A 22,931-nucleotide genomic window follows, 5' to 3' on the forward strand; every position below is an offset into this window, starting at 1 on the left:
TGCAGGCTCAGTTCAGAGGGGCCACGTCCTGAATGTTCAGCAAGCCTCAAATGTACGCTGGCTTTGGGATGGACAACACGGGCTTCCCCTGGCTGACAACATCCGGTGTACCACACTCTATTATTAATAACATCTTTTATTGATTTTGTAAGAAAAATAGACATTTGTTTGAGAGTTAATGCTTCTGCCAGTGCCTTCCCTCTGAGGGTGCATGGAGCGTATGCTTAGAAACCGACCAAGTATTTGGAGCAGCACACCAAGGCCAGTCTTGGGTGCTCCAGAAAAATCTACCTGAGCTCCCCCCACCCCCAGGAGAAGCTGGACTCCTGTTAGAGCAGAGGCCCTGGCTTCCTCCGCAGAGTTGGTTTGATGGCTCTCCTGGGAGGTGTGCGGCTCATCTGGGATTGGAGAAGCCAGGGGTGGTGAGGGGAGGGGGCGGCCCCAGAGGCTACAGAGATGATGGATTCTCATCAGAGAAGCAATCCTATCTGCATGTCAGCTGGCTCCGAATTAAAACATCTGTACAGCTGCTGGGTGTTGCTGCTTAAAAGCGCTTGTGATTCTTGGTAGTATCAGAACGTACTGAGTTCGGCACCATGGCACCGCCCCACTGGGCCCCGAGCCAGGAAAATAACAGATTAATATTTGGAACCAGAAATTACCCACTGCTGGGAGAATGATTAGCTTCCTGATCTGAGCTTGTTCCATAGATGTACACACACGTATGGGGCTCTGGACTGCAGGGCGAAGAGGCAGGGCTGAGCCTAGGCCCTCCCAACTCTGACTTGCAGGTAGGTGTGTGTGTGTGTGTGTGTGTGTGTGTGTGTGTGTGTGTGTGTGTGAGATATAGGGGCTAAGGGCAGGTTTCAGCACTCACTGCAGCTCACTTCCTCTCCTCAGCAGGACACATGCCCTTGACCCATCCTGAATCAGGTTTGAACAGAACACAGAGGCTACCTAGGACTCACCCCATCAGGCCTCCAAAGGCACTGGATAGAGGAAGAGCAGCTGGCTCCTCAGCAGTGGCCTCTCTGCAGCTCCATTGCCCTTAGTGAGGAGGACTGTGTAGTGGAGGGCCATGGGCTCCATGGTCATGGTACTGAGATCTGAGCCTGGGTCAGGGGCTGCCTAGGACTTGGATGCCAGAGGCTCTGCTCTTCTAGACCTCACAGGAGAGGCACAGAGAGGAATCAGGTATCCCTGGCTCCCAGCAGCTAGCCCCATGTGGCAGGAGACAGCTATCCTGTTCTTGACCCTTTCATCTGACCCCTATAGCTCCTGGGGCTGTGATTCAAGTCCCTTATCCCTCCATGCTCTTCCAGCCCTTGGGGTCCCAGCTGGCCAACCCTGAAGTGTGAAGGACATGGGTACTGTTCAGGGCTGGTGATAGAGCCTAGCCAGCTCGAAGAGGCTCTCCCTCCTGCTCCAGTCAGCACCGCCAACGCCTTGAGGTCTCCTTCTCACGTATGCAGGTTTTAGGGCGCAAGGCTGTGGAAACAGGACACAGGAAGTGTGAGTTACACTGTCCTTGAGAACAACTATATACCTCGCTGGCCATTCAGATAGGTGGAGACCTGGCTAGCCTAAGCTCTGAGCACCCTGCCTAACCTATCTCATGCATGGAGTGGGCTTTATCATGCCATCCCCAGGGCCTTTGCCTATATTACCAGATGTCCTTTAGGACTCAGCTCACATGCCACCTGCCCCAGGGAGCCCTCCACTTGGTGTCCCCACAGTGTGCCTTGCCTTCTCTCCTGGCCACAGGGAAGCCTGTAGCCAGAAGCTGCTTGTCGCTCTGGGACAAGAGTGAAGGGAAAGAGGTTTTAGGTAGGCAGGGCAAGGCCAGTGCACTCAGCGGATTCCTCTCCACCTAGATCAAGCCTCTGACAGGGATGCCCAGGGCAGAGACATCACCCACCTGGGTCAGCAGTGCCTGGCTTCCTCCTCGAGGTAGTGATGACCTGGTTTTCATTCATCATTTGTATGTCCTGGTCTTCCTCCGGCTTACTGCAACAGGGAAGACAGAAGGCTCATCAGCCTCCAGACCACATCCCTGCCATCCATCTTCATTAGGGCTGGTCAGGGGCATACCTGATGATGGCGTGTTTCTCCTGATGACAGAAGTCAGTGTCCTCAGCAAAAAGGATGGTGTGGTGGGGTACGGTAGGCTCACATGTGGGCAGGATGCCCCCAACCAGGTGGCTCACCATGGCAAGGATGCCGTTGTAGACAAGCAGGTCATCCACCAGCAGCTGAGACAGAGTGGGACCCCAGTGAGGCCCTGCCCTCCCACACGCGATCCAACCCCAAGCTCCTCTGAAGTGCCGTGTGGGCAGCATGAAGGGCATGCGCTGTCAGCTTGGGCTGCAGACTGGGAAGTTGAGGCTCCGGGACTTTCCCAGCACTGGGTGACCAAGTGTAGAGATGGAGGCAGACTGAGTCTGCAGCCCCCACGACTTCTGCTCTCTCCACCTGACCACCCAGTCATTTTCCAAGGCCATGTGATTCTAGAGGGAGCCCTGAAAGCAACACCAAGGCCAGGGCCAAGTTCAGGGGTTGCTTTGGATCATTTCCAGGCCATTTCCCTGCTCAAGGTTGTGACTGGGGATAGAGACCAAACTGCAGCAATGATAACTGGCCAGCCTAATTTCCAGCAAGCACAAGGATCTCCCACACCAGCTAGTGAGGACTCACGCCAAACTCCTTCACTCCTCGTTGAGGCGTTTTCGTGTAATTCCACAGTTTGATCATTGACACAGTGGTGGGCAGGTCGAAAATGACATACACTCGGTTCACCTGTCAGAGAGCAAGGCTAATTAAAGCGGCTGTGTTTGGAAACAGCTGTGGGCAGGGCCAGACATGGGGCAGGGAGCTGGGCCCCAGGTGCCAGCCGCAGCACTCTGCATGTGGGAAGCCTGGAGTTCTGTGGCTTCTCTTCTCCTCAGAGCCCATTTTGAGTCAAGTCACGTGTGGTTGCGTTTGGAATAAACTGCTGAGCTGGCTCTGGGAGGGCCTGCTGCCTCCTGCTGCTGTGGCCCTCATTTAAATACTGGTGGAGAATGGAGAGCAGCCCTGCCTCAGGTCAAACCCAGGGACAGTTCCCACCTGCAGAGGCCAGGAGCTTCTTCCCGGGCGACTCATTTGTCCTTTCCCAGGGTCACAGAGAAAAAGCTAGAGTCCTGTGTACCAGAGCCATGGTTTCTTCTAGCCCATGACTGCTGGGGAATTACAGAGTACCTAGCACTCAGCCCCAGATTAGCAGCAGCCTCAACATCACAAGGGGGCCACTTGGAAGGCAAATAAAGAACGAAGTGTGAATGGGCCCAGCCTGCAGCATGCAGTGGCCTGCACACAGTGCTGGCTGACTGGAGTCTTTCTGCTCAGACCCTTAGCCTCCCACTAGGAGAGTGGCAACAGCCAGAGGACAGCAGTGAATTCCTGCTTTAGGCTGGGGTCTGAGGGCCTCAGGACGGGTGTAACCCTTTGTAACAGGGGACCGACCAGCCTGAGGAGTTAGCCCTGGGGTCTATGGGAGTTGTTCCCTCCTCCATGTGGAAAATGTCCATCTTAAACTTAGTTACATGCGCAGGACAGGATCCCACCATGCTCTGAAAACAGGCTCTGGCTCTGAGGTGGAGGGTGCTGATGGCATACCCTCTCCTGGACCTCCCTGCCTGCTCTCCAGGATGGTGGGCCAGGCCTGCTGCAGGGTTGAGACCTGGAAAAGCAGTCAGCGTAAGGATGGACGGCATGGCCGACTGGGGCTATGGGAGGGCAAGGTGGCCACACTGTGGCTGTGGGTAGTGATGTAAGGAGCAGAGACAGGCCAAGGAGAGGGGGAAAATGAAGGATGCCAGGGTGGAGTGGGCTGAAGAGGGCCTTGACACACAGAGGCAGCAAGATGCACATGAGGCCAGTGGGTCCCTGTCCTCCAGCACCTGTACAGAGACTCCTGACTTCAGGGTTCCTGGAGCCCCTCACACATCTGGTATCTGGTGCCTTTTTGGGTAAAGTCCATGCAGAGAGAGAATGGATGGTAAGCCTGGAAGGACTATACCCACAGCTGTTAGCCACAGCTGGTACCTCTCTGATGGTCCCCAAGTGTTTCAGCTGTCACTGGGCCCAAGGGCAGGTGCCCATCCAACCCCAGGGCCAGGTACCCACCAGGCCAGGCAGGATGGGGGCCAACCACATGTGCCTGCCATCGCTGGTGTTGTTGACTTGGTCGATAAGCTTGTCAGGGGTTCTCACATCCCCGCAAACACCCTCTAGCGCATTCACACTGTCTGGGAAGGCAGCAATATCTGAGGTGGAGGTTAAGCTGTCATAACCCAAACTCATATGCTGTGCACAGTGGGTTACCCTCAAGTGTGTTAAGCTGTCAGCAGTGTGTGTCAGGAGATGCTGGGCTGGTGCCCTATACTTTAGCAGTCTGGGAAATGACAGTGAAAATAAATGCATTCTAAGAAAATGGGGTTGTGGCCAAGGAGACACATCTGTGTGGGGCTAAGGGGTCAAGTTCAAAGTCAGAGGACCACAGGTGAGCTAGCTGGACATAAGGGCTTTGCAGAAGCACAGAGAGAGGTGATGGTGCTGCCACTGCTCTGAAGCACGGGTCACACCCCATTTGGGCAGGCAGGTGCAACTCTGGCAGGTCATGACCTTGTCAAGTCTGCCACCTTGCCCCAACAGGAGCTGACTAGAGAAGAGACCTCAACATGCACGTGCAGAATCTGGGTCCTGCTCTGTCACCGTGACAGGAAATCTCAGGCAAGCCATTAGACCCCACTGATCTTGTCACCTCACCTGAAATGAAGCAAAAATGTCTCTAAGATGGGCAGGAGAGCCTCTGAGGATAGTGGCTATGAGCCCTCTTGGTGATGTCAGTGGACTTTTTAGTTCCAGGAGTCATTCATTCACTAAGTTATGAGGAAGACAATAGTTCCAGAGACTCCAGGCGCTCACAGGATGCTCTGGGGCCACGCCTTTCTCTACCTGAAGATCTAGAGGTCACATGCTCAAGGGTGCTGATGATAAGCAGGTGACACAGAAGACAGGCAGGGACTTCAGAGCTTTACAACTGAGCTGTGTGACCTCAGGCAAACAACCTCTCTGTCTCAAGTTCCTCCCCTGGACAATTAAGATTCTAGAATGTTTGTTCACAAGATTTCTGTGGGGTTCATGGGATAAATGCTGGCTAGCAGTGCCTGGCACAGAAGCAGCCCCCCAGGAAGCATTGAGTTTAAGGGCTGTTAGATAACAGCTCCTGGAGTCAGCGCTGAGGTGAACTGTCAAAGGCATCCATGGGTCCTCTGGTTTAGTCATGGTCATTTCACATGACTGAGGGCCTTGTACTGCCACGTCTCAGGTTAAGTTCCAGAGGCTGGCATTTAAAAATATCAGTCGCCAACTATTTCAGAACCCTATGGGCCAACCGACAAGCTCCAGCATGGCACACTGTGAGCAAAGGTTCTAGTTACTGCACTTTTCCCACTGAGTTCTCCTGCAGACTTCAGAGCCTTAGAACACCAGCTGCCCGTGACCTCTGAGAAGGCCTGTGGTAGGCAGGAATCTCCCACACTCTCAACCACAGGACTCAGGTCTGAAGAGAACCAGATGTAGTGGCCTTGGCTAGTGTGGCTAGGAACAGCTCGAAGGGCCCAGTGGCATCCCTCCATATCGTCCTCCCCAGCAGCAGCAGCAGCAGCAGCAGCAGCAGCAGCAGCAGCAGCCCGACTATCACCCCACATCATAACCACCGTAACCACCACCACCATCGGTATCAGTTCTTTCCTTTTGATTTTGCATTTTGGGACAAAGTCTCACTTACTAGTCCAGGCTGGCCTCAAACTCACAGAGATCCGCCTGCCTCTGCCTCCTAAGTGCTAGGATTAAAGGTGTGCGCCACCATGTCTGACTTTCATAGTCTTTTGAAATAGGGCCTTGCTATGTAGCTCAGGCTGCCCTTAAAATGGTACTGGCAATTTGCCTTACATAGGCAAAACTCTTCCTGCCTCCACCTCCTAAGTGCTAGAATTATAGGCTTGGGAGCCTGCACCCAACTCCAGCAGCATCCTCCTCCTGCAGTGCCAGCTCCTGCTCCTGGTAGAAAGGATACTGTTCTGGGACAACGGGATCCTCTCCCCATGCTCGTCATACAGCTCCAGGCCTGTGAGGCCGATGTAGTAGGGATCGCCCCAGCTGGACAGCAGCTGGAACTGGAAAATGACTGTGGGTGTCATTAAGGAAGAGAAGCTGTTTTCTGGAGAAGAAAGCCACACAGTGGCAGATGTCATGGGCTTTTCTTGTTTGTTGATGGAAGAGTCCCTCCCAGAGATGGATGTCTGTCAAAAGGAGCACAGCATCACACTTGCCACCCACCTACCCTGGGCCCTGGGAGGGAACAGGAAGGAACAGGAATGCTAGGAGCAGACCATATGGACAGTTGGTGCTGGGACCACTCCCATCTCAGCCTCAGTTTCCCTGGTTATGAACTAACTCCTCCCTGTCTTCCAAGGTCCTGGGAATGAGCATGTTGGAGTAGGGAGAGCCTCCGGTCTGGTTTCCTACAGACAGAGACCATGTGCGCAAGGCAACCCCTGCCCCACCCCAGCAGAAGTGGAAGTCAGACCACCCCAGGCAGTCACAGGCAAGCAGCTGCTTCCTTCTGGACCTGGATACCTCCATACAGGCAGAGGCAAACTATCTGGCTTCTCTGACTTGTTTCTTTTAATTCTAGCTTTCTTTTCAATTTTCTTTTTCTTTTCTTCTTTCTTTCTCTCTCTCTCTCTCTTTCCTTCATTCCTTCTTTTCTTTTCTTTTCTTTTCTTTTCTTTTCTTTTCTTTAAAGAGACAGGTCTTATTATGTAGTCAGGGACTGTCTGGGACTCATGATCCTCCTGCCTCCACCATGCCTGCCTCCTGTGCTTTAGTTTTCATGGCTGGGAGGTGAGGCCGCCCTGCGGCCTGCTCCAGGGCTGGCTGATGCTTTGCTGGCCATGCAATGAGATCACACCAGAAAGGGGGAGGTGCTCTTGCTAACTCTGTCCCCGCCATATTTCTGGGTCATCTGTCTCTTTTCCAGCCCTCCTCAGCTGGGTCTTTTGTGCCACTTCCACAACCTCAGTCTTCCAAGGGTCCCATGCTGCTACTATGACCTAGTGACACCTTCATTAGGTAGGCACTCCGGCCGCCAGGCTCTGGGAGAAGGATACAGCCACAGGGCATGAGTGGGGCCTCGTAGTCCATGCTGGCTCGCTCCAGGCTCTTTGCATCTAGCCTGGAAAGAGACCAAAACAGCACCATGAACCCTTCTGCTCCAGAGTCACTGAGAGACACTCCACATGCAGATATAGCAGCCCAGGGGAGATGCAGTGTATCCATGGGGGCAGTGGAGGACCTAGCTCTTTTTTGTTACAGACCCTTGTAAGCCTCAGAGTACCTAAAAGTGGGGACTTGTTTAACTTAGAGGTGCAGACACCTGGACGGAGTGATGAAGCCACTGTGCAAGCCACACTTGAATGGGGTGTGCCTCTGGGGTCGCTCTCTTGACCACATGCCTAAAGGGCAACAGAGGCTGTGAATCTGAGGGCTAGGTGCTAGTGATGGGGCAGGGTGCCTGACAGGCCATTGGATGGGCAGAAATCTGAGGAGGCCTCTCCTAGCAGTCAAACTGGGTATAGTAAAGCCCCTAGAGTATAGGCAGGATGGGGATGCAGAAGAGAAAGGGCACAAAGGGGAAGTCCTGAGCACTATTGACTTCATGATCCCCAGTCCAGGCCTCAGTTTCCATTTTTGTAAAATGGGTATAAAATCACTGCTTTCAAGTATAGACTCTAAGAGACAGGAAGATCTCTGGGACTCTGAGGCCAGCCTAAATCTCCATAGTGAGTTCTAGGCTAGTCAGGGTTACAGAGTGAGATCCTAGCTCAGGAAAGACAACAATAAAACCCCCCAACCAAACTCAAAACCAAAACCCAAGTGCAGACTCAACAGCATGGGCCATAGTGGCTCTAGAAGAGACAACCACCGCTCTGCCCTCTCCTCCTTGGGCTCCTATAGCTCTTCTCTATAGACCTCCTTGGGCTGTCCCGAGCAAGGACACTGTTACAATTTGCCATTGGGGAGTAAGCTCTTTTGCTTCACTATTGTGGATTTTGGTGCTCAGACACTGGCAAACCTCACTTGGCTTATACTTTGGTGCTGGAGCAGTCTCCAGGACACCCCGGCAAACCCAAGTGAGAGCTTTTCATCTGCTCTGCTCTTAGGATCAGGGCTGGGAACAGGCGCTGGCTGGAAGCAACCAGAGGTGTTTCTGGACAACATGTGTGACTGCGGCTCCATCCCTGAGGGTGCTCACACAGAGGGCGCTGGTGGGCCAGACCCCACTCCCTCACCTCCTGGTGGGTGCTGGCGGTAGCCGGGTCTGTAGGTAGTCCCCAAAAAGGATTTCTTGTGCAAAATCAAAGTGACAGTTGCCAGGCCCTTTTCGGATGAGAAAGCCTTCTGCAGGAGACACGCACAGGCCATCCAGGGACACATGAGCGATTTTGACCTGGTACAGGAGACATAGGAAAGCCGGCCATGCCTGAGTTTCTGTGACAGTCACATTCCATCCTGAGCACAACCTCTACCACCAGTGCTGTGTAGGCCTCCAGCCTCTCTCCACTTCCTTCCTCACCTGTGAGATGGGCAAAGGCTCCATTTTCCTACTCACAGCACTGCTAAGTCCTGTCTGGGTGCAGAGCAGAGACCCAGCTGCTGCTCCTCACAGCCTCAGCGCTGACAGGCAGGCACTGTGCTTACCGAGAGCTTACTGAACACGCATGCACACATGTGAGCATACTTGTGAGCACGCGCACGCACACACGCACACACTCACACACACACACGCATATCCTGCCCAGGCAGGAATCCTCTAGCCATGCAGCTGGGATCTGCCAGCAAACTGCAAAGACCTACAAGCCTTCCGAGGCCATTTGCCATCCCTGCCTTTCCACACAGCAATTGAAAGAGTGTGGGCTTCATGCTTGACAGACCAGACTCTAGCTGTGTTGCCCCCCAAGAGAATTGTAGCCCTTTCCAGCCTTCCGTAGAACACTGAGAGGTGGGACAGGAGAGGCAGGGTAAGAGCCTGATGAAATGAGGTGCACACATAAGCCTACCAGACAACACCCCACCCTCCCCAGCATTCAGTGGACACCAGGCCTGCGGCTGACACACAAGCCTGGACAGTGTGGGAAGGGCACTCTGCGATTCCCCTAGGCTGCCCCGGGCTGTAAGGAAGTGCGGCCTGCTCTCTCCCTGGATGTCAGCCCCTCCCTCCACCCGGAAGGTTCTGGAGGATTTATGCTCCTCTCCAGCACCCACACCAGCCATTCATCACCCTGCCTCCCTGACAGTGGACTCCGCTCTGCCCGGCTTACCCCTCGGTAGGTGTCCTCGGGAGATTTATTGTAGTTCCAGAGGCGCAGGCCAGCAATGCTTTGGGCTCTGTCAAAGTGGATCATAACCACATGGTCCAACCCAGGGGAAAAGGGGATCAGCCACATGTGCTCATCCTCGGTGGTGATGTTCATGCCATCGATTAACCTGCAGGCAAGGAGGGCAGGTCAGCAAGACAGTGGGAGGCCTCCAGGAAGCCTGCTTCCCTCACCCAGCTATATCCTGGAAGGTGGGAGAGCAGTGATGTCAAGCAATACTTAAGAAGGGGTAAAAACAGCCGGGCATGGTGGCGCACGCCTTTAATCCCAGCACTCGGGAGGCAGAGGCAGGCGGATTTCTGAGTTCAAGGCCAGCCTGGTCTACAAAGTGAGTGCCAGGACAGCCAGGGCTACACAGAGAAACCCTGTCTCAAAAAACCAAAAAAAAAAAAAAAAAAAAAAAAAGAAGGGGTAAAAACAGTGTGTGATCAAGAAGGTGCCAAGAGATACTAGTCCTCAACTGTTCAACAGAGACAGCTGTGTCCTCCTTGAGACTCCCTCTGCCTAGTGACCCCAGGGTGAGACACTTTGCTAAGTATTATTATTCTGTGTGTCAGGAAGGCTGAATGTAGAAGTAAGCTCATCACAGAGGATGTGCTATGGTGAACGGCATGAGATGTTGTGGCGTGGCCATGCAGGCAGACCACAGGAAGCAGGGACCAGCTGCAGGCTGGGAATGAGGTCAGTGCTCAGAAGGGGTGCCCTGGGGTGGGGGTGGAGTCTCCTCTCTGTTGTCCAGATGATCTGCACGATGTAGAGGTAGTTTGGCAGAAGTGACTCCCTTCTCTCTTGGTAAACATGAGGGAACCTGGCAGACCCAGGCCAGGAAACAGTGCCATAAGAGGCTTGATCGAGGGGCTGGTGAGATGGCTCAGTGGGTAAGAGCACCGGACTGCTCTTCCGAAGGTCCAGAGTTCAAATCCCAGCAACCACATGGTGGCTCACAACCATCCGTAACGAGATCTGGCGCCCTCTTCTGGAGTGTCTGAAGACAGCTACACTGTACTTACATATAATAAATAAATAAATCTTTAAAAAAAAAAAAAGAGGCTTGATCGTGATGAGCTAAACCTGATTGGTAGCCACAGGTCTGAATGCCCCAGGGAAACCCTAGCCAGCAGGAGGGGCTTCCAAACCAGTTACCTCAGCCTCTCTGCATCTATCTCTGCCTCAGCCTCTGCAGCCTGGACTTGACCTTTGTCCTCTGTTGTGGCATGGCCACTTGAAGACCCAGACTCAGAGATAATCAGCCCCCAACCCCAAACACACACACTCCACCCTTGGACCCTAGGGATCTTGAGGGCGACTATACTGTGAGCAACTCTGGCTGTGGCCACAATTCCCATATCTAAAATCAACTTTTCCTCTTACCATTTGATAGTTTGAGGTTTAGAATAAATCTAAGTGTTCATCCATGGAGGTAAAGCGTTCTCTCTCCTGTGCTCTAAAAGGCTGTTATTAAATTGATGGATGGTGTGTCTTACAGTTGCTGGCATGTTAAAACTGAGGAAATTCAGCAGGCTGACCCTGCTGTTTGTGAAGGAAGCTGGCTGCTGCAGACTGCTGTTTCCTTCCAGAGCAATCACTTCTATCTTGGGGACTGGCTGCCAGCAAAACTGTTGCAGAGTTTTTGGAGAGGGGAAACTGGAGGTAGATGGTAGACAGGCTGGTGGCAAAAGAAGTCTCCTCCCTTGCAGTCACCTCCTGGCTCTGCCCATGAGATACTCAGCAGCAATAAGTCTCTCATGCATAGATTGGGGTCTGTCATTGCAGGGATATTATGGTAGAGGACAGGTTAGGCAAGAGAGGCAAGAAGAGCCTGGGCCATCCTGTCATAGTCAAAGGCTGGGGAGGGGCAGTCAGTAGTAGAATGCTTGCCCTTCCTGCAAAGGGGCTCTGGTTTCTAGCCCCAGAACTTCAAACAAATACCACTAAATATGGCAAACAAATACATAAGTGAACACAGGTACTCCCAGAATCTGAGATCACCAACAGGGGGAAAAGATGGCTTCAGGTCAAGCCTCATGCCTAGCAGCAGAGGGCCAACAGAAAAGGTGCTCAATACCATCTTTGGAGGTTCTTTGTCTCATGTTTTGTCAGGACATTTTTAAAAGCCTTACAGGTCCTTTGCATTATGGCTCCCAGTTTTGTTCTTTTACGGGATTCCTGTGTGTACAAATGTGTGTCTCTTATGTTTGTATAACATTCTTATGCTTTTTCTTTGGCCCTTTTCTTCTGTTTGTTTTATTCTATTCCCATTTGTTTGTTTTTGTATTACTATCTCACTTATTATTATTCCTTAGATCCCTGTTTGTTTTTTAATGAGACAGAAAGGGTGTGGATCCTGAAGAGAGGGAAGGAAGAGAAGAAGTAGGAGGAGTTGGGGAAGGGAAGCCATAATCAGAATGTGGTGAATGAAAAACATCTTTTTGTTTTTGTTTTTGTAGACAGGATTTCTCTGTGTAGCTTTGGCTATCCTGGAACTTGCTAAGTAAACCAGGTTGGCCTTGAACTCAGAAATCTGCCTGCCTCTGCCTCCTGAGTACTGGGATTAAAGGCATAAAACACCACATCCGACTGAAAAATCTTTCAATAAAGGAAAAATAGAAAAACAATCAAAAAAGCAGAGATGAGTTGGTGGTATACGTCTATAACCCCAGCACTGGAAACTGAAGAAGGAGCAGCTTGAACTTGAAGTCCTGTGGGTTCACACAGACCCTGCCTTAAGAAAACCAGAACAGAGGCAGGCAGATTTCTGAGTTCGAGGCCAGCCTGGTCTACAAAGTGAGTGCCAGGACAGCCAGGGCTACACAGAGAAACCCTGTCTCGAAAAACCAAAAAAAAAAAAAAAAGAAAACCAGAACCTTGGAGGTAGGGAGTGCTCCAGAGTGAAGAGAGCTCACAGACTGGGAACCATGAGGTGTGGATGCTCCAGAGTGAAGAGAGCTTATAGAATGGGAACAATGTTTGTCAGCTACAGATGGCAGGATTGACAAATGACAACCAATGCTAGAGGATACAGGGAACAAGGAACCCTCACTCCTGCTGTTAGGAGTCATAAGAATCATTATGGATGGTTTCAACCCCCACCCCCACCCCAAATAGATCTACCATATGTCCAGCTGAAACTCTCTTGTACATCAGCACAGCACGAGATGCTTGCACACTCATGCTTACTGCTCTGCTACAACATACAGAGGCAGGACGTGGACTGAGTCTAGGTGTCCATCAATAGATGGTAAAGAAATGTGTTCTATACATGTAAAGGAATTTTAGGCATCCATAAAGAAAAATGCAACCATAAAGTATTTGCAGGAAAATGGATGCAGCTAGAAAGCTAAGAGAAACAAACCAGACTTCCTTGTCTATATGTCTATATGTCTACGTGTCTATGTGTCTTCTAGCTTATGGAGCCTAAACCTTAAGTCATATACGAGTGCGTACCTGTGTACTTATTTTAAAGAATTAGAAAGGGTTTCACTGGAGGGAAGGAAGGATCCTCAGATGGGGATAGAAGCATAATAGACTATACTTAAACCATGGCAGCAGTCATGGCTTAACTGGAGAAGAAAGGAGGCTAATGGAAGGAGGGGAGTGAGGACAAAGTGTGATGATGTGGGTATGAAGGTGCCTTAATGAAACCCATTTCTTTGTAGTCTAACCTAAAATATAAAAATAAACAAAGGAAAAAAGGAAGGAAAAATGAAAGAAAGCTCACTGAAGCTCAAGTGCTTCTCAGACAATGAATAGCACACTTTATTACTGGATCTTAGCTTAAGTACACAAACAGTAAGAGGCTATCTGGTGGCTCAGGTATCACTATCCACAGATCTAGGTGTGACAAGGACATTGAGGGTGTTCCTGGTCAGAGATTTACAGAGGAATGTTTAAGGATGACATTAAGATTGGGCTAGAGGCTGCTGGGATGATCTGGGGGCGTCGGTCAAGTAGGTGATGGAACGGTCAAACTGGGCAGGCCAGAGGTAGTTTATAGGGTCAGTCTAGGTCTGCCAGCTGACCTGCCAGGATCTACAGCCCACGGTGACCCCAAGCAGTCAGTGCCAGCAGGACTGAAGGCCACAGTGAAGGGACATCTTAAAGGGACAAAGAGGACACAGCCAAGACAAGGGGCTACAATGTGACCACTCTACTTTCAACCTGTAGTCATGTCATCATTCTATGGATAAAGAAACTGAGGCAGAGAAGATACCCAGCTCAGCAGTTAAGTGCTGTGTTGGCATATCCCATAGCCTATGTCTAAATCATAACTCCACTTAACCAGTCTGGGCACTTTTGGCCACCTTCTGACTTCAGCTTGTTCCTCTGTACATAGGGACAACAATAACGAGTCCTAGTGTATGCTGTGGCTTTCATGGATATCTGTAATCTACTAGCAGCTCAGTGTCTGGCCCTTACCATTCCAATGTGGCACTTGCTCTATTGGTTCTTCTTGTTGTCCTCACTGTTATAATCATGAGGTTTGGAAATTTAAAGCAGCGAGCTTTGAACTCCCATCCTTCAACTGTCCTTGCCTCTAATTAAGTCACAGAGCTGTTTATATAGGAGGCCAAGTGCCAGTCATGATGAATGACAGATGTCTGTGGATGGATTCTATAAAAAGCTTGCCCATTCACCTGGCCATGGCCTCTGGAATGTGCAGGAAGCAGAGCAGCCATAGTGGCCAACACAGACTTTATCACTTTCAAGTTTGTGAAGGGGTAAGGCGTAGGGCAGGTATGTGCAAGCAGAGTGGGTCAGCATCAAGGTGGACAGACTATTCTGAGTGAGGCCCTCACTGAGGCCTGTGTGATATCACAGCATGCAGCATCTGCAGATACACCAGCCTGACTTCTTATCCTGACTGTTCTGTAACAGGGGTCACTTGTGCAAAGGGTCAGGTTTACTTCTTTTGGCCACATGCTGTCCCAGGCAGTATCTGATGTGCCTGATGCATGTCTCTAGACCCCAACTGCCACAGTTAAGCTTCTAATACTTACTTGTCCAGAGTCCGTGAGTCATCGTTGTACTCTGGCAGGTCATTTAAGTCCCTGGGAGAGGCAGAGAGCTGGTGTGGTTGAATGGGCAAGGCCTCGCCATCCTTACCTACTACTTCTAGGCCAGTGAGTCCTATGTAGTGCAGGTCCCCCCAGGAGGCTGTCAAGTTTAGTCGGAGGCCTGTGAGAAAGGGACGTAGACAGTCGCCATTAGGTGCTCTGGAGCCAGCAAAGAACCGTCCTTCAGCCTCTCCATGGGCCTTTTCTCAGGTGTCCCCAGGCTGCCTACTCAGGCCATGCTGCAGGCAGGAGCCCACACAGTTGGACCACCTCACACCATGTCTCGTACCCTGTTGGCTCTTTCATGTTGTTTTGCATCGAGGTGTTCCTTTCCTGGCTTCGTCACGCATCAGGACGAATTAGTTCTACCCAGATGATCTTTCCAGTGTTCATTTTTCTATGTCTTTCTTGTGTCACAAGGCTATTCCTGTTCTGTGGTCTATACTCATGTTTCAGGGGCCAGGCCAGTGCTGCAAACACAGCCTGCGATGTCTTTGTATATTTCCTCTACCAATCCCCAGAGGCCACTACTCAGTAAATGCCCACATGGCCTGCCAGGTGGCTGACTCCTTAAGGGAACAACCTCACTGTCTCTCTAGACTATTGTGTACCCAGGTACCAGCATATAGTAGAGGCTCACTGCCAATGCATGCCTGGCAGTACCTAAATGGGTCGGTCACGTCAGGAAGCCCCATACCCAGAATTTAACATTTTATGCAAATGAGCCTTGTATGAGCCCTCCTGGGACTCAGAGTAATGGAGGTGACTGCTGAGCCCATCTTTCCTCCTCTGCTTTCACCCGCCCCCTTCACCAGAGACCACTCCAGGACACCTTCTGTGGTCCTGGGACACATATGCCAGGTGACGCATTCCATTGCCCAGAAGGCTCCCCTGTCTGGGTCATGCCCTGTCACCCTGTCACAGGCTTGGCTGGAGTGCCTCCTTTACCAGTAGAGCAGGGCCAAGTGCATGGGCTCTCCTACCCTTAGGTGCTTGGCCTGTTCAGCACCTAAGGTTTAATCTTTGGACTTTTGCAGAGTGACAGTGTGCTCAGAGGAGCTGGCAGAAAGCCTGGGGTCGTGAGGGGCTCCATATTTCTTACAAGAGGATCTGCAAGTCCAGGAAAACTTCAGAACTCTCTGGGGACAAGGCTGCGACCTCCCACCTCCCTGCACTTGACCTCTTGCCCTATGCCCTGCCATTTCCCAGTACCCTTTTGTGAGTCAGCCTTCAAACTTCCTCTTTGAGGTCCCAAAGTTGGCCTGAGCATCTCAGGAGTGATGGAGACCTGGGTCCTAAGTAGCATGGAACGTCATGCGCACACGCCCTCCAGGAAATGGATGGTAAAGTCAATGAGCGGCTGCCCCTCTAGCTTGTGGCCACAATGGTGGGTCAGCTTTTCCACCCTGCATCTGGGCAGCACGGTTTATGTGCACAGGCGCTTGTTTTTTCTTTCTAGCCTGTTCTGGTGCCAAGAGAGCTCCGTCACCTGTTGCTCTGGCCCATAGCAGCACATGCAGGCAGTGGCTAGTCCACATGCTGGCTGCTCGGAGCCATGAGCAGGCTGAGGGAGAACACCTGAGTGGCTCGGGTGAGGAGCACTGATGACTGTGGACCACTGCATCCATGTGCTCCACTGTGGACTTGTCTGCTCTGCAGCACAGGCTAACTGATATAATCCTTCTATTAGCCGTGTTCAAATGTCATCTCTTAGTGGTTTTCAGATTGTGCCTCCACGACTCTCCAAGCCCTTGCTCCATTTGCCTTTATCCTCACTTCTAGAGGTGTTCTACATTAATGTCCTTGTTTATTTCCCTGAGGCCAGGACTGACTCTTCTATCCCTAGAGCCTAGAACAGCACTGCCAACAAATAGATGCTTAATCAAATTTTGTCTTGAAACTTCTGACTGGTAGAAAAGTAGGTGGGGGGGGGTATGGGGGACTTTTGGGACAGCATTGGAAATGTAAATGAGGAAAATACCTAATAAAAAAAAAGTAGGTAGGTGGTTAGTGGACATGCCTCTCCCACTTCACAATGAATGGTAAATGAATACTCATGATTGTCTGTATGCGCTCACCATGGTTTTAGAATTAGAGATGTGAATAGCTAACAGTGAAGCCCAGAGTGAGCACAGACACCTGGCAAATGCTGATACACAGCTGTACACACTGCCACATGCCCAAACAGAATGATGGGATGGGTGGTGAGTGGCACAGTGGGGGCTGGGTGTTTAGGGAGGGGAGGAGAGATGGCAACTGGGTTGGGGCCTGCATGCTAGGATGAGCCGTGCTATCCTGCATTCCTATAGAAAGATTATTCTAGGTTGAGAGAACAAGTTGGGCCCATATCTGCAAGCAGCTAGTCAAGGGAGCAGAGGAGCATGAAGCTAGAAAAGGAGGTTGAGCTCAGTGCCACGTGGAAGTTGAGAGGTTCATGACCTAAGCAATGGAAGTTCTAGCAGGTTACTTTTTGTTTTCTTTGCTTTGTTGAGACAATGTCTCCCTTTGCATTCTAGGATGGTCTCAAAGCATGATCCTCCAGGCTTTGCCTCCTGAGCCTGGGGGCTACAGATGTGCACTACCATGGTGGCCCACATATGGGTGCAGGCTGAACTGTGTCTTAGAGGGTTAGACACTGGTGCTGAGAGAGGCCTTACTGAGGGTGCTCTTAGTAGGAGAGGGCAGCAGGGACACAATCAAGGTGTGTTTAAGAGGCGATGGAGCCTAACAGCTTGAACATAGATGGAAGAGAAGGGATTGATCCGGCAACAGAGTGGTGTGGGTAGTGTCTAGGAGAGAATGCCTGACGGTGGAGGAGGGAGTAGATTGGGAAGGGAGGAACAGGAGGAGGCAGAAAGGAACAAGAAGCCTTTCCCATGCCCACAGTCCCTTTGTGTCTGTAAGTTGCACCTGATCCCACTGATTCAGAGCTCTGAATACACTAGCTCTCCTTGTGAGCTGATATCCATGTTCCATATTCATTTTCCTCTGGTGCATCAATTAGTATTTATACAAATGGAAATTAATTTTGTTATTTCTCTCATGTTTTGGCCCTCTCGACTTCTTCCCTATTCATTGCGGCTGATATTTGCAAAACTTCCCAAATGAGTGTCATCTGCAAATTAGCAAGTCATATATTCCCCTTTCAAAGCATGAAGAGGATTGGCCATGTCTACCCACTGCCTCCCCCCAAAGCACACACCCCTGGGGCTACCTTATTAAACTGCACTTCACATGCACAGGTTGCTAAGCAGGTAGAGGATGGGATGGGGGTGCGGAGAGAAGAGATGGAGGAATCTTGGGGCTCTAAGCTCAAGAGGGAGGCAATGATTCAGTGGAGAGGCCTCAATGCTTTCCTAGCAGGTACAAAGATCACAGTCACAGTACTCTACGCCCGGGCCAACCTCTCTGAGCACTGTGATGTCGTCTCTGAGAAAGACTGGACTGGTTCCATACAAAGGACATTGGTAAATAGGCTTCGGGGGAAAATTAGTACGAAGATAGGACAGTGGCAGCTTCTCCCTGGCAGCATCTTCACCTGCCTTTCTTCTCCTCCAGGAAGAGGTTCTGGCTCATCCAGGTTGTCTGGGCAGCTGACCACTCTCACAAGGCTACAGGGACAGCTATAACCCATGTCTGGTCAGATACGGTTTTCATATCTCCTATCTGTCCAGCTCCACATAGTGAACTGCATAATGAATGTATGGACAGGCTTGAGATACAGGCTAGACCCAGAGACTTAATTCTAGAGCTAGATCTTCCAGACAGCAAACGTGGTTTTTGCTCTTGGGTTGCTAGTAATAGGTGGATGTGAGCACAAAGCCCCCTGAAGCTTCTGCTGCACAGCCTTCCCATGAGCCACTGGTGCATGGCTCCCAGGGAGGGGAACAAGAGGCAACCATGGTAGAAAGGCTGGGACACATTAAGTCTCCATGATGTCATTTCCCTGTCTACATCCAGCTGCTTAAGAAACTAGTGACCCTAACTTCTAGGTCCACAAAACCAATAGATTCTTTTTTTTTTTTTTTTCTGAATTCAGCTTGATTCAATTTCAATTCTCCTCCCCCCTCTCTGTGTGTGTGTGTGTGTGCATGCACACGTGCATGTTTCAAGCCCCAAGGAAAGCAAACTCAGTAAAAAGTAAAGGCCTGCTATCTCTAGGACCTTACAGCTTCACTGCAAACACTGGTCCTTCGAGAGGCCTCTGGCATAAAGTAGCCTCTTAACCAGAGCCCTGAGGCTCACTGTAGTATGGGGACGATTTGTACTCTTGGGAGTTAGGTCCCAACCTTGGCTCTATGAGCTTCAGTTGTCTAATGTGGAAAATGAGGACACTAAGAACTGTGAGGTCAGTCAGGGAAAGCCCAGGTCTGCCTCTCAAAGACAAACCCACCCCAAGCCCAGTTTTCACCTGACATTGGTTGACTATTTATTTAATTTACTCATTCAGTGTGTGTGTGTGTGTGTGTGTATGTGTGTGTGTATTCCAGTGTATTAGGTTCTATGTTATGTGTGCATGTAGAAGGCAGAGGGCATCTCCTTACTGGGAAGGCACACTAATTAGGACAGACTGGTGGTCAGAGAGCCCCCGAGTTTTATTTGTTTCCATCCTGCCAACACTGGGATTACAGGTGTGCGCCGCCATGCCTGACTTTATGTGGGCATTAAGAACCGAAATTATCAGGGTCCCCCAGTTTATATGCTAAATGGACCATCTCTGCCTATTTATTTGTGTGTTTGTTTATTCACTTATTCAGGCAAGAGCTCTCACAGAACACAGGCTGACCTTGAACTCAGATGTTCTTGCCCCTGCCTCTGAAGTGCTAGAATTACAGCTCTTTAGTCTGTTAGTCTAAAGTAATTCAGTGACCTGAGTGGAAAGAGCAGTAGCTCTTTCTGTCTAAGAGACCATTTTTTCCTTTTGGGAAAGGAAGGAACAGGGGAGGGTTCTCACTGAGGACAGCAGGAAGGTTTGGGGAAAGCAGGTGCAGAGGAGCTAGCAGGAAGAGGTCAGTATACAGTAGGCACTAGACCCGTGTCCTGGGCAGGAGACTGCCTGTGCTACAGGGTTAATGAGTATCTTCAGAAAGGTGTGATCTTCTGGATGTAGCCTATAACCAGTGACATGAAGACACAGGGACATGAAGACCAAGATTTCTCTCAACACCAGTATCGACCCAGCCCATCTAGCGGCTGAGCCCTTTAGGAGGGTACCTTTGCTTTCTGTCCAGACCTACCTGCCCCTCAGCGTGGGCCACAGAAGCCTCCACTCATCCTCCCTCAGAGCTACCTTAGAGACCCCATACTCAGACCACACAGACTGGGCAGGCAGGGAGCCAGAAGAGGCATTCAGACCCAGGAGCCTCTACCCACTAAGGTGGCAAGGGAAGGGGCCAGACTAGGCTAGGATGAACTGGGAACTGGAGGCATGAGGCTGCTTCTGAAGAAATGGGGTAGGGTCACAGCTCTTGTTTTCAAAAGATAAATGGAAAGCAAGTGACACAGCAGCAGGACGGGCAAGAAAGAGCAGGAGGCTAGGCAGCAGGACACACAGAGAACCTGCTAATAGAGCCCTGGGAGTGGGGTGATTGCAGACAGTCATGATCTCAGCTTGGAGCTTCCTTAGACAATGAGGGGCTAGTATAGATGTGAGTGAACTAAGAGAGGAACTTGTCTGGAAGGAAGGGGAGAGGCCCAGGAGCTCAGATGACATCTATTCAGAGAGGCTTGCTGGCTGAGCAGCCTTATGTATATCAACATGTGAAATTAGTCAATACTTCAGAGTCTGTCTAAAACCACAGGTTCTGGAGAAGTCAGAAGACCTAGCTCTTGGGCCATGTGATTCTCCCATACCCCCACCCTTAACTCCTTCTATCCTTTGTGTAAGAGCTAAGCTGTGGCTGAGTTCTATAATTGCTAAGCCTGTAGCAGCCTGGAGTCAACTGGCTCTCAAGTCCAGATTTGCAGTGGGCACATGGGTGGCCTAGGTACAAAATACAAAATGCCATCATGCCTCTCTGATAGTACAAAATAAACAGAAGGCCCTGAGGTACGTGGGAAAGGTACTCACATAGCCCATAGAAGATGCCTGGTGCAGGCGTGGTGACTTCTGAGACAGCGGGGCTGCTTTGTAGCTCTAGCCCTGGTACCTATAGGATGTTTGGGGAGAAACAGGGGGAAGAAAGGTTTTAGTGGTGCCCACACAGTTCCTTTACAAGATTCATTGCCCATTCCATGCCCAGGAAATCCCTGTGTCTGTTTTCGTATGCCTTCCTGTCCTATGAAGAGGTATGTGGGTGTCTGGAGCCTGGGACCATATCCCCACCCATAGCCAAGGGGCAACAACAGGGTATTCAGACTTTCTCAAAGTCTCTTGTGGACCCATAATGCTTATTGAGTGAGAAGGAAGGAAGACTGAGGAAAGGGATAGAGGAGGAAGGGGAGACGGACACAGGAAGGAGAGAGACAAGAGTCAGGGAGGGAAGGGAAGAGGAGGGAGGAAGAAAGATGGAAGAGGAGAAAGGAGGATGGATGAGGAAGGAGAAGACAGGAAAGCTGGAGGGAGAAGAAAGGTGGGAGGAAAGGAAGAGGAAGAAGAAAGAAGAAAGATGGAGGATGGAGGAGGGAAAGGAGCCAGGAGAAAGTAGGAGAAGGAGGACAAAAGGAGTCAGAGGGAGAGAAGAGGCTGAGACCCAGAGAGGGGGAAGGGAGGAAGAAGGAAGAAAGCTGACCTCAAACCACAGCGAGTGGCCCCCACTTTGGCTGTCCAGAATTGGCATCTAAGGGGTGGGTTGAGACTCCTGTATTGTTAGAGTTCTTAGTTGACCCCCATCAGCAACCAGTCTTGTCTACTGATAGGTCGGAGTAGTCGGCTATACTCTGCTTGGGGTCTCCACATAAGACTAATTAATTTATTATTTTATATTAATTCTCCTGGACAAAGAAGCCTCCAGTGCTTCAGTCAGAGATGGTGCAAGGCAAAAGGAAGCAAGAAGTTTGTCTTCCCCAGGACCCAGCAGCCCCTCATGCTCTGCAGGTCAGGTGCATCAGCAGGTGCTCCTGGGCCTGGACATTTGGAAACCACTGGACAGATGAAGGACTTCAAGGTTAGCTCCCTGGAGATCCAGAGGTCAAGAGCAGATTGTGGGCAGGGAAGACTTGGAACTTTCAGTTAATTGCCACTTTTAAACTGAGGTCATTTAAGACCCAGATTTCTGGCTTCTTTTGAAAAGATCTTGAGAACAGGCAACAATGGGTGATGAGCTGTCACTGGTCAGAGTGGCAGTACCTTCTCAGGCTCCTGCTTGTGGTCATCTTACCCCATGCCTGCTTGGCCTTGATGCTCCAATCCCATTGAACAGGGATCTGGTCTCTATGCCAGCTGCCTGCTTTCCTCACACAGTTCTGTGGGCCAGCCTGTCTCCTGGGGATTCTGGCTGTCCTGTCCATCTTTTTTCTGTTCCTCTCTTTCTCTGCATTACAGGACCCTCCCCTGAGACCCCGGGGCCTCTCCACTTTCATCAGTGGACCCTGACATGAGCTCACTCTTGCCCATTTTCTTTAGCACTATGCACTCAGACTCTGGCTTTGACACCTTTGTGGTAACCCTCAGTTAAGACACTGAATCCATGCCCTCAGCAGGAATACAACGTCCCTACTTATTTTATATGAAGGTCATCTGGGGGCTGGGCTTACAAAGCCTGTATCACTAGAGCGCCTGGATTAGGGCATGTGCTCAGGCAGCCAGTTTTGCTGTTTGGTTTATAAATGTTTCCAGGGGCCTAAAGCATGACAGACAAATACTTTTCCAATGAACTACATCTACAGCCTTCTTTTGCTTTTTATTTTGAGACAGAGTTTCTCTAACTTGGCCAGGATGGTTCTGAACTCATTCTACAGCTCTGATTTGCCTTAAACTTGCAAATGGCTAGCTTTTAGGCCTGTACCAACAGGCTCAGCTCTGGTCACTTTTTTTCCGTTTCCATGACTTTTTTTTCACATTCTATCTCCATCGCAGCCTCTCCCCTCTTCTCCCAGTTCTGCCCTTAAAAGTCCCGATCCTCACTACCCTCTTCCTCCTTCTCAGAGAAGGGAAGCCCCCTTGAGTACTCTGCTCATTGTTTTAATCGAAAGTCTGCCTCCTTCAGGCATTTCTGTTCTACTCACAGTGGTGAGTGATCTGAAGCAGACCCAGGCACACCCCTCTCCCCAAAGACAACACAACCTCTGTATTATACACATGCGGCACTGAGCCCAAAATCCAGCCTATCCTTCCTGGCTTTGATGAAAATTTGAATCTTTACTTCACTTCAGTTAAAAAATAATAATTAGAAAGTGAAATATGAAATACTGAATAGAAAATGAAATAGAGAAAATGGGGACTGTCAAGGCAGCA

The 22,931-nt window shown here is 50.5% G+C and overlaps 1 protein-coding gene across 6 annotated transcripts in view; it reads right to left on the bottom strand.

Moving 5' to 3' along the window:
* Positions 1-680: 680 nt before the first annotated feature.
* The window catches only part of Katnip (katanin interacting protein), a 169,602-nt gene continuing 147,351 nt past the window's right edge, over positions 681-22,931 (bottom strand). For all 6 annotated transcript variants that reach the window (XM_021167736.3, XM_021167737.3, XM_029479630.2 and 3 more), the window contains 11 exons: positions 20,607-20,685; positions 14,480-14,657; positions 9,426-9,591; positions 8,397-8,554; positions 7,215-7,279; positions 6,119-6,229; positions 4,165-4,304; positions 2,695-2,796; positions 2,092-2,252; positions 1,919-2,007; positions 681-1,488 (listed from right to left, as the gene is read on the bottom strand). In XM_021167736.3, coding sequence (XP_021023395.1) covers positions 1,430-1,488; positions 1,919-2,007; positions 2,092-2,252; positions 2,695-2,796; positions 4,165-4,304; positions 6,119-6,229; positions 7,215-7,279; positions 8,397-8,554; positions 9,426-9,591; positions 14,480-14,657; positions 20,607-20,685 — 1,308 coding nt within the window. In that variant the 3' untranslated portion in view covers positions 681-1,429. The remainder of the gene's footprint in view (positions 1,489-1,918; positions 2,008-2,091; positions 2,253-2,694; positions 2,797-4,164; positions 4,305-6,118; positions 6,230-7,214; positions 7,280-8,396; positions 8,555-9,425; positions 9,592-14,479; positions 14,658-20,606; positions 20,686-22,931) is intronic.

This window comes from Mus caroli, unplaced genomic scaffold, assembly GCF_978045245.1.
Source record: "Mus caroli unplaced genomic scaffold, Mus_caroli_1 scaffold_8, whole genome shotgun sequence".
Lineage (NCBI taxonomy): Eukaryota > Metazoa > Chordata > Mammalia > Rodentia > Muridae > Mus > Mus caroli.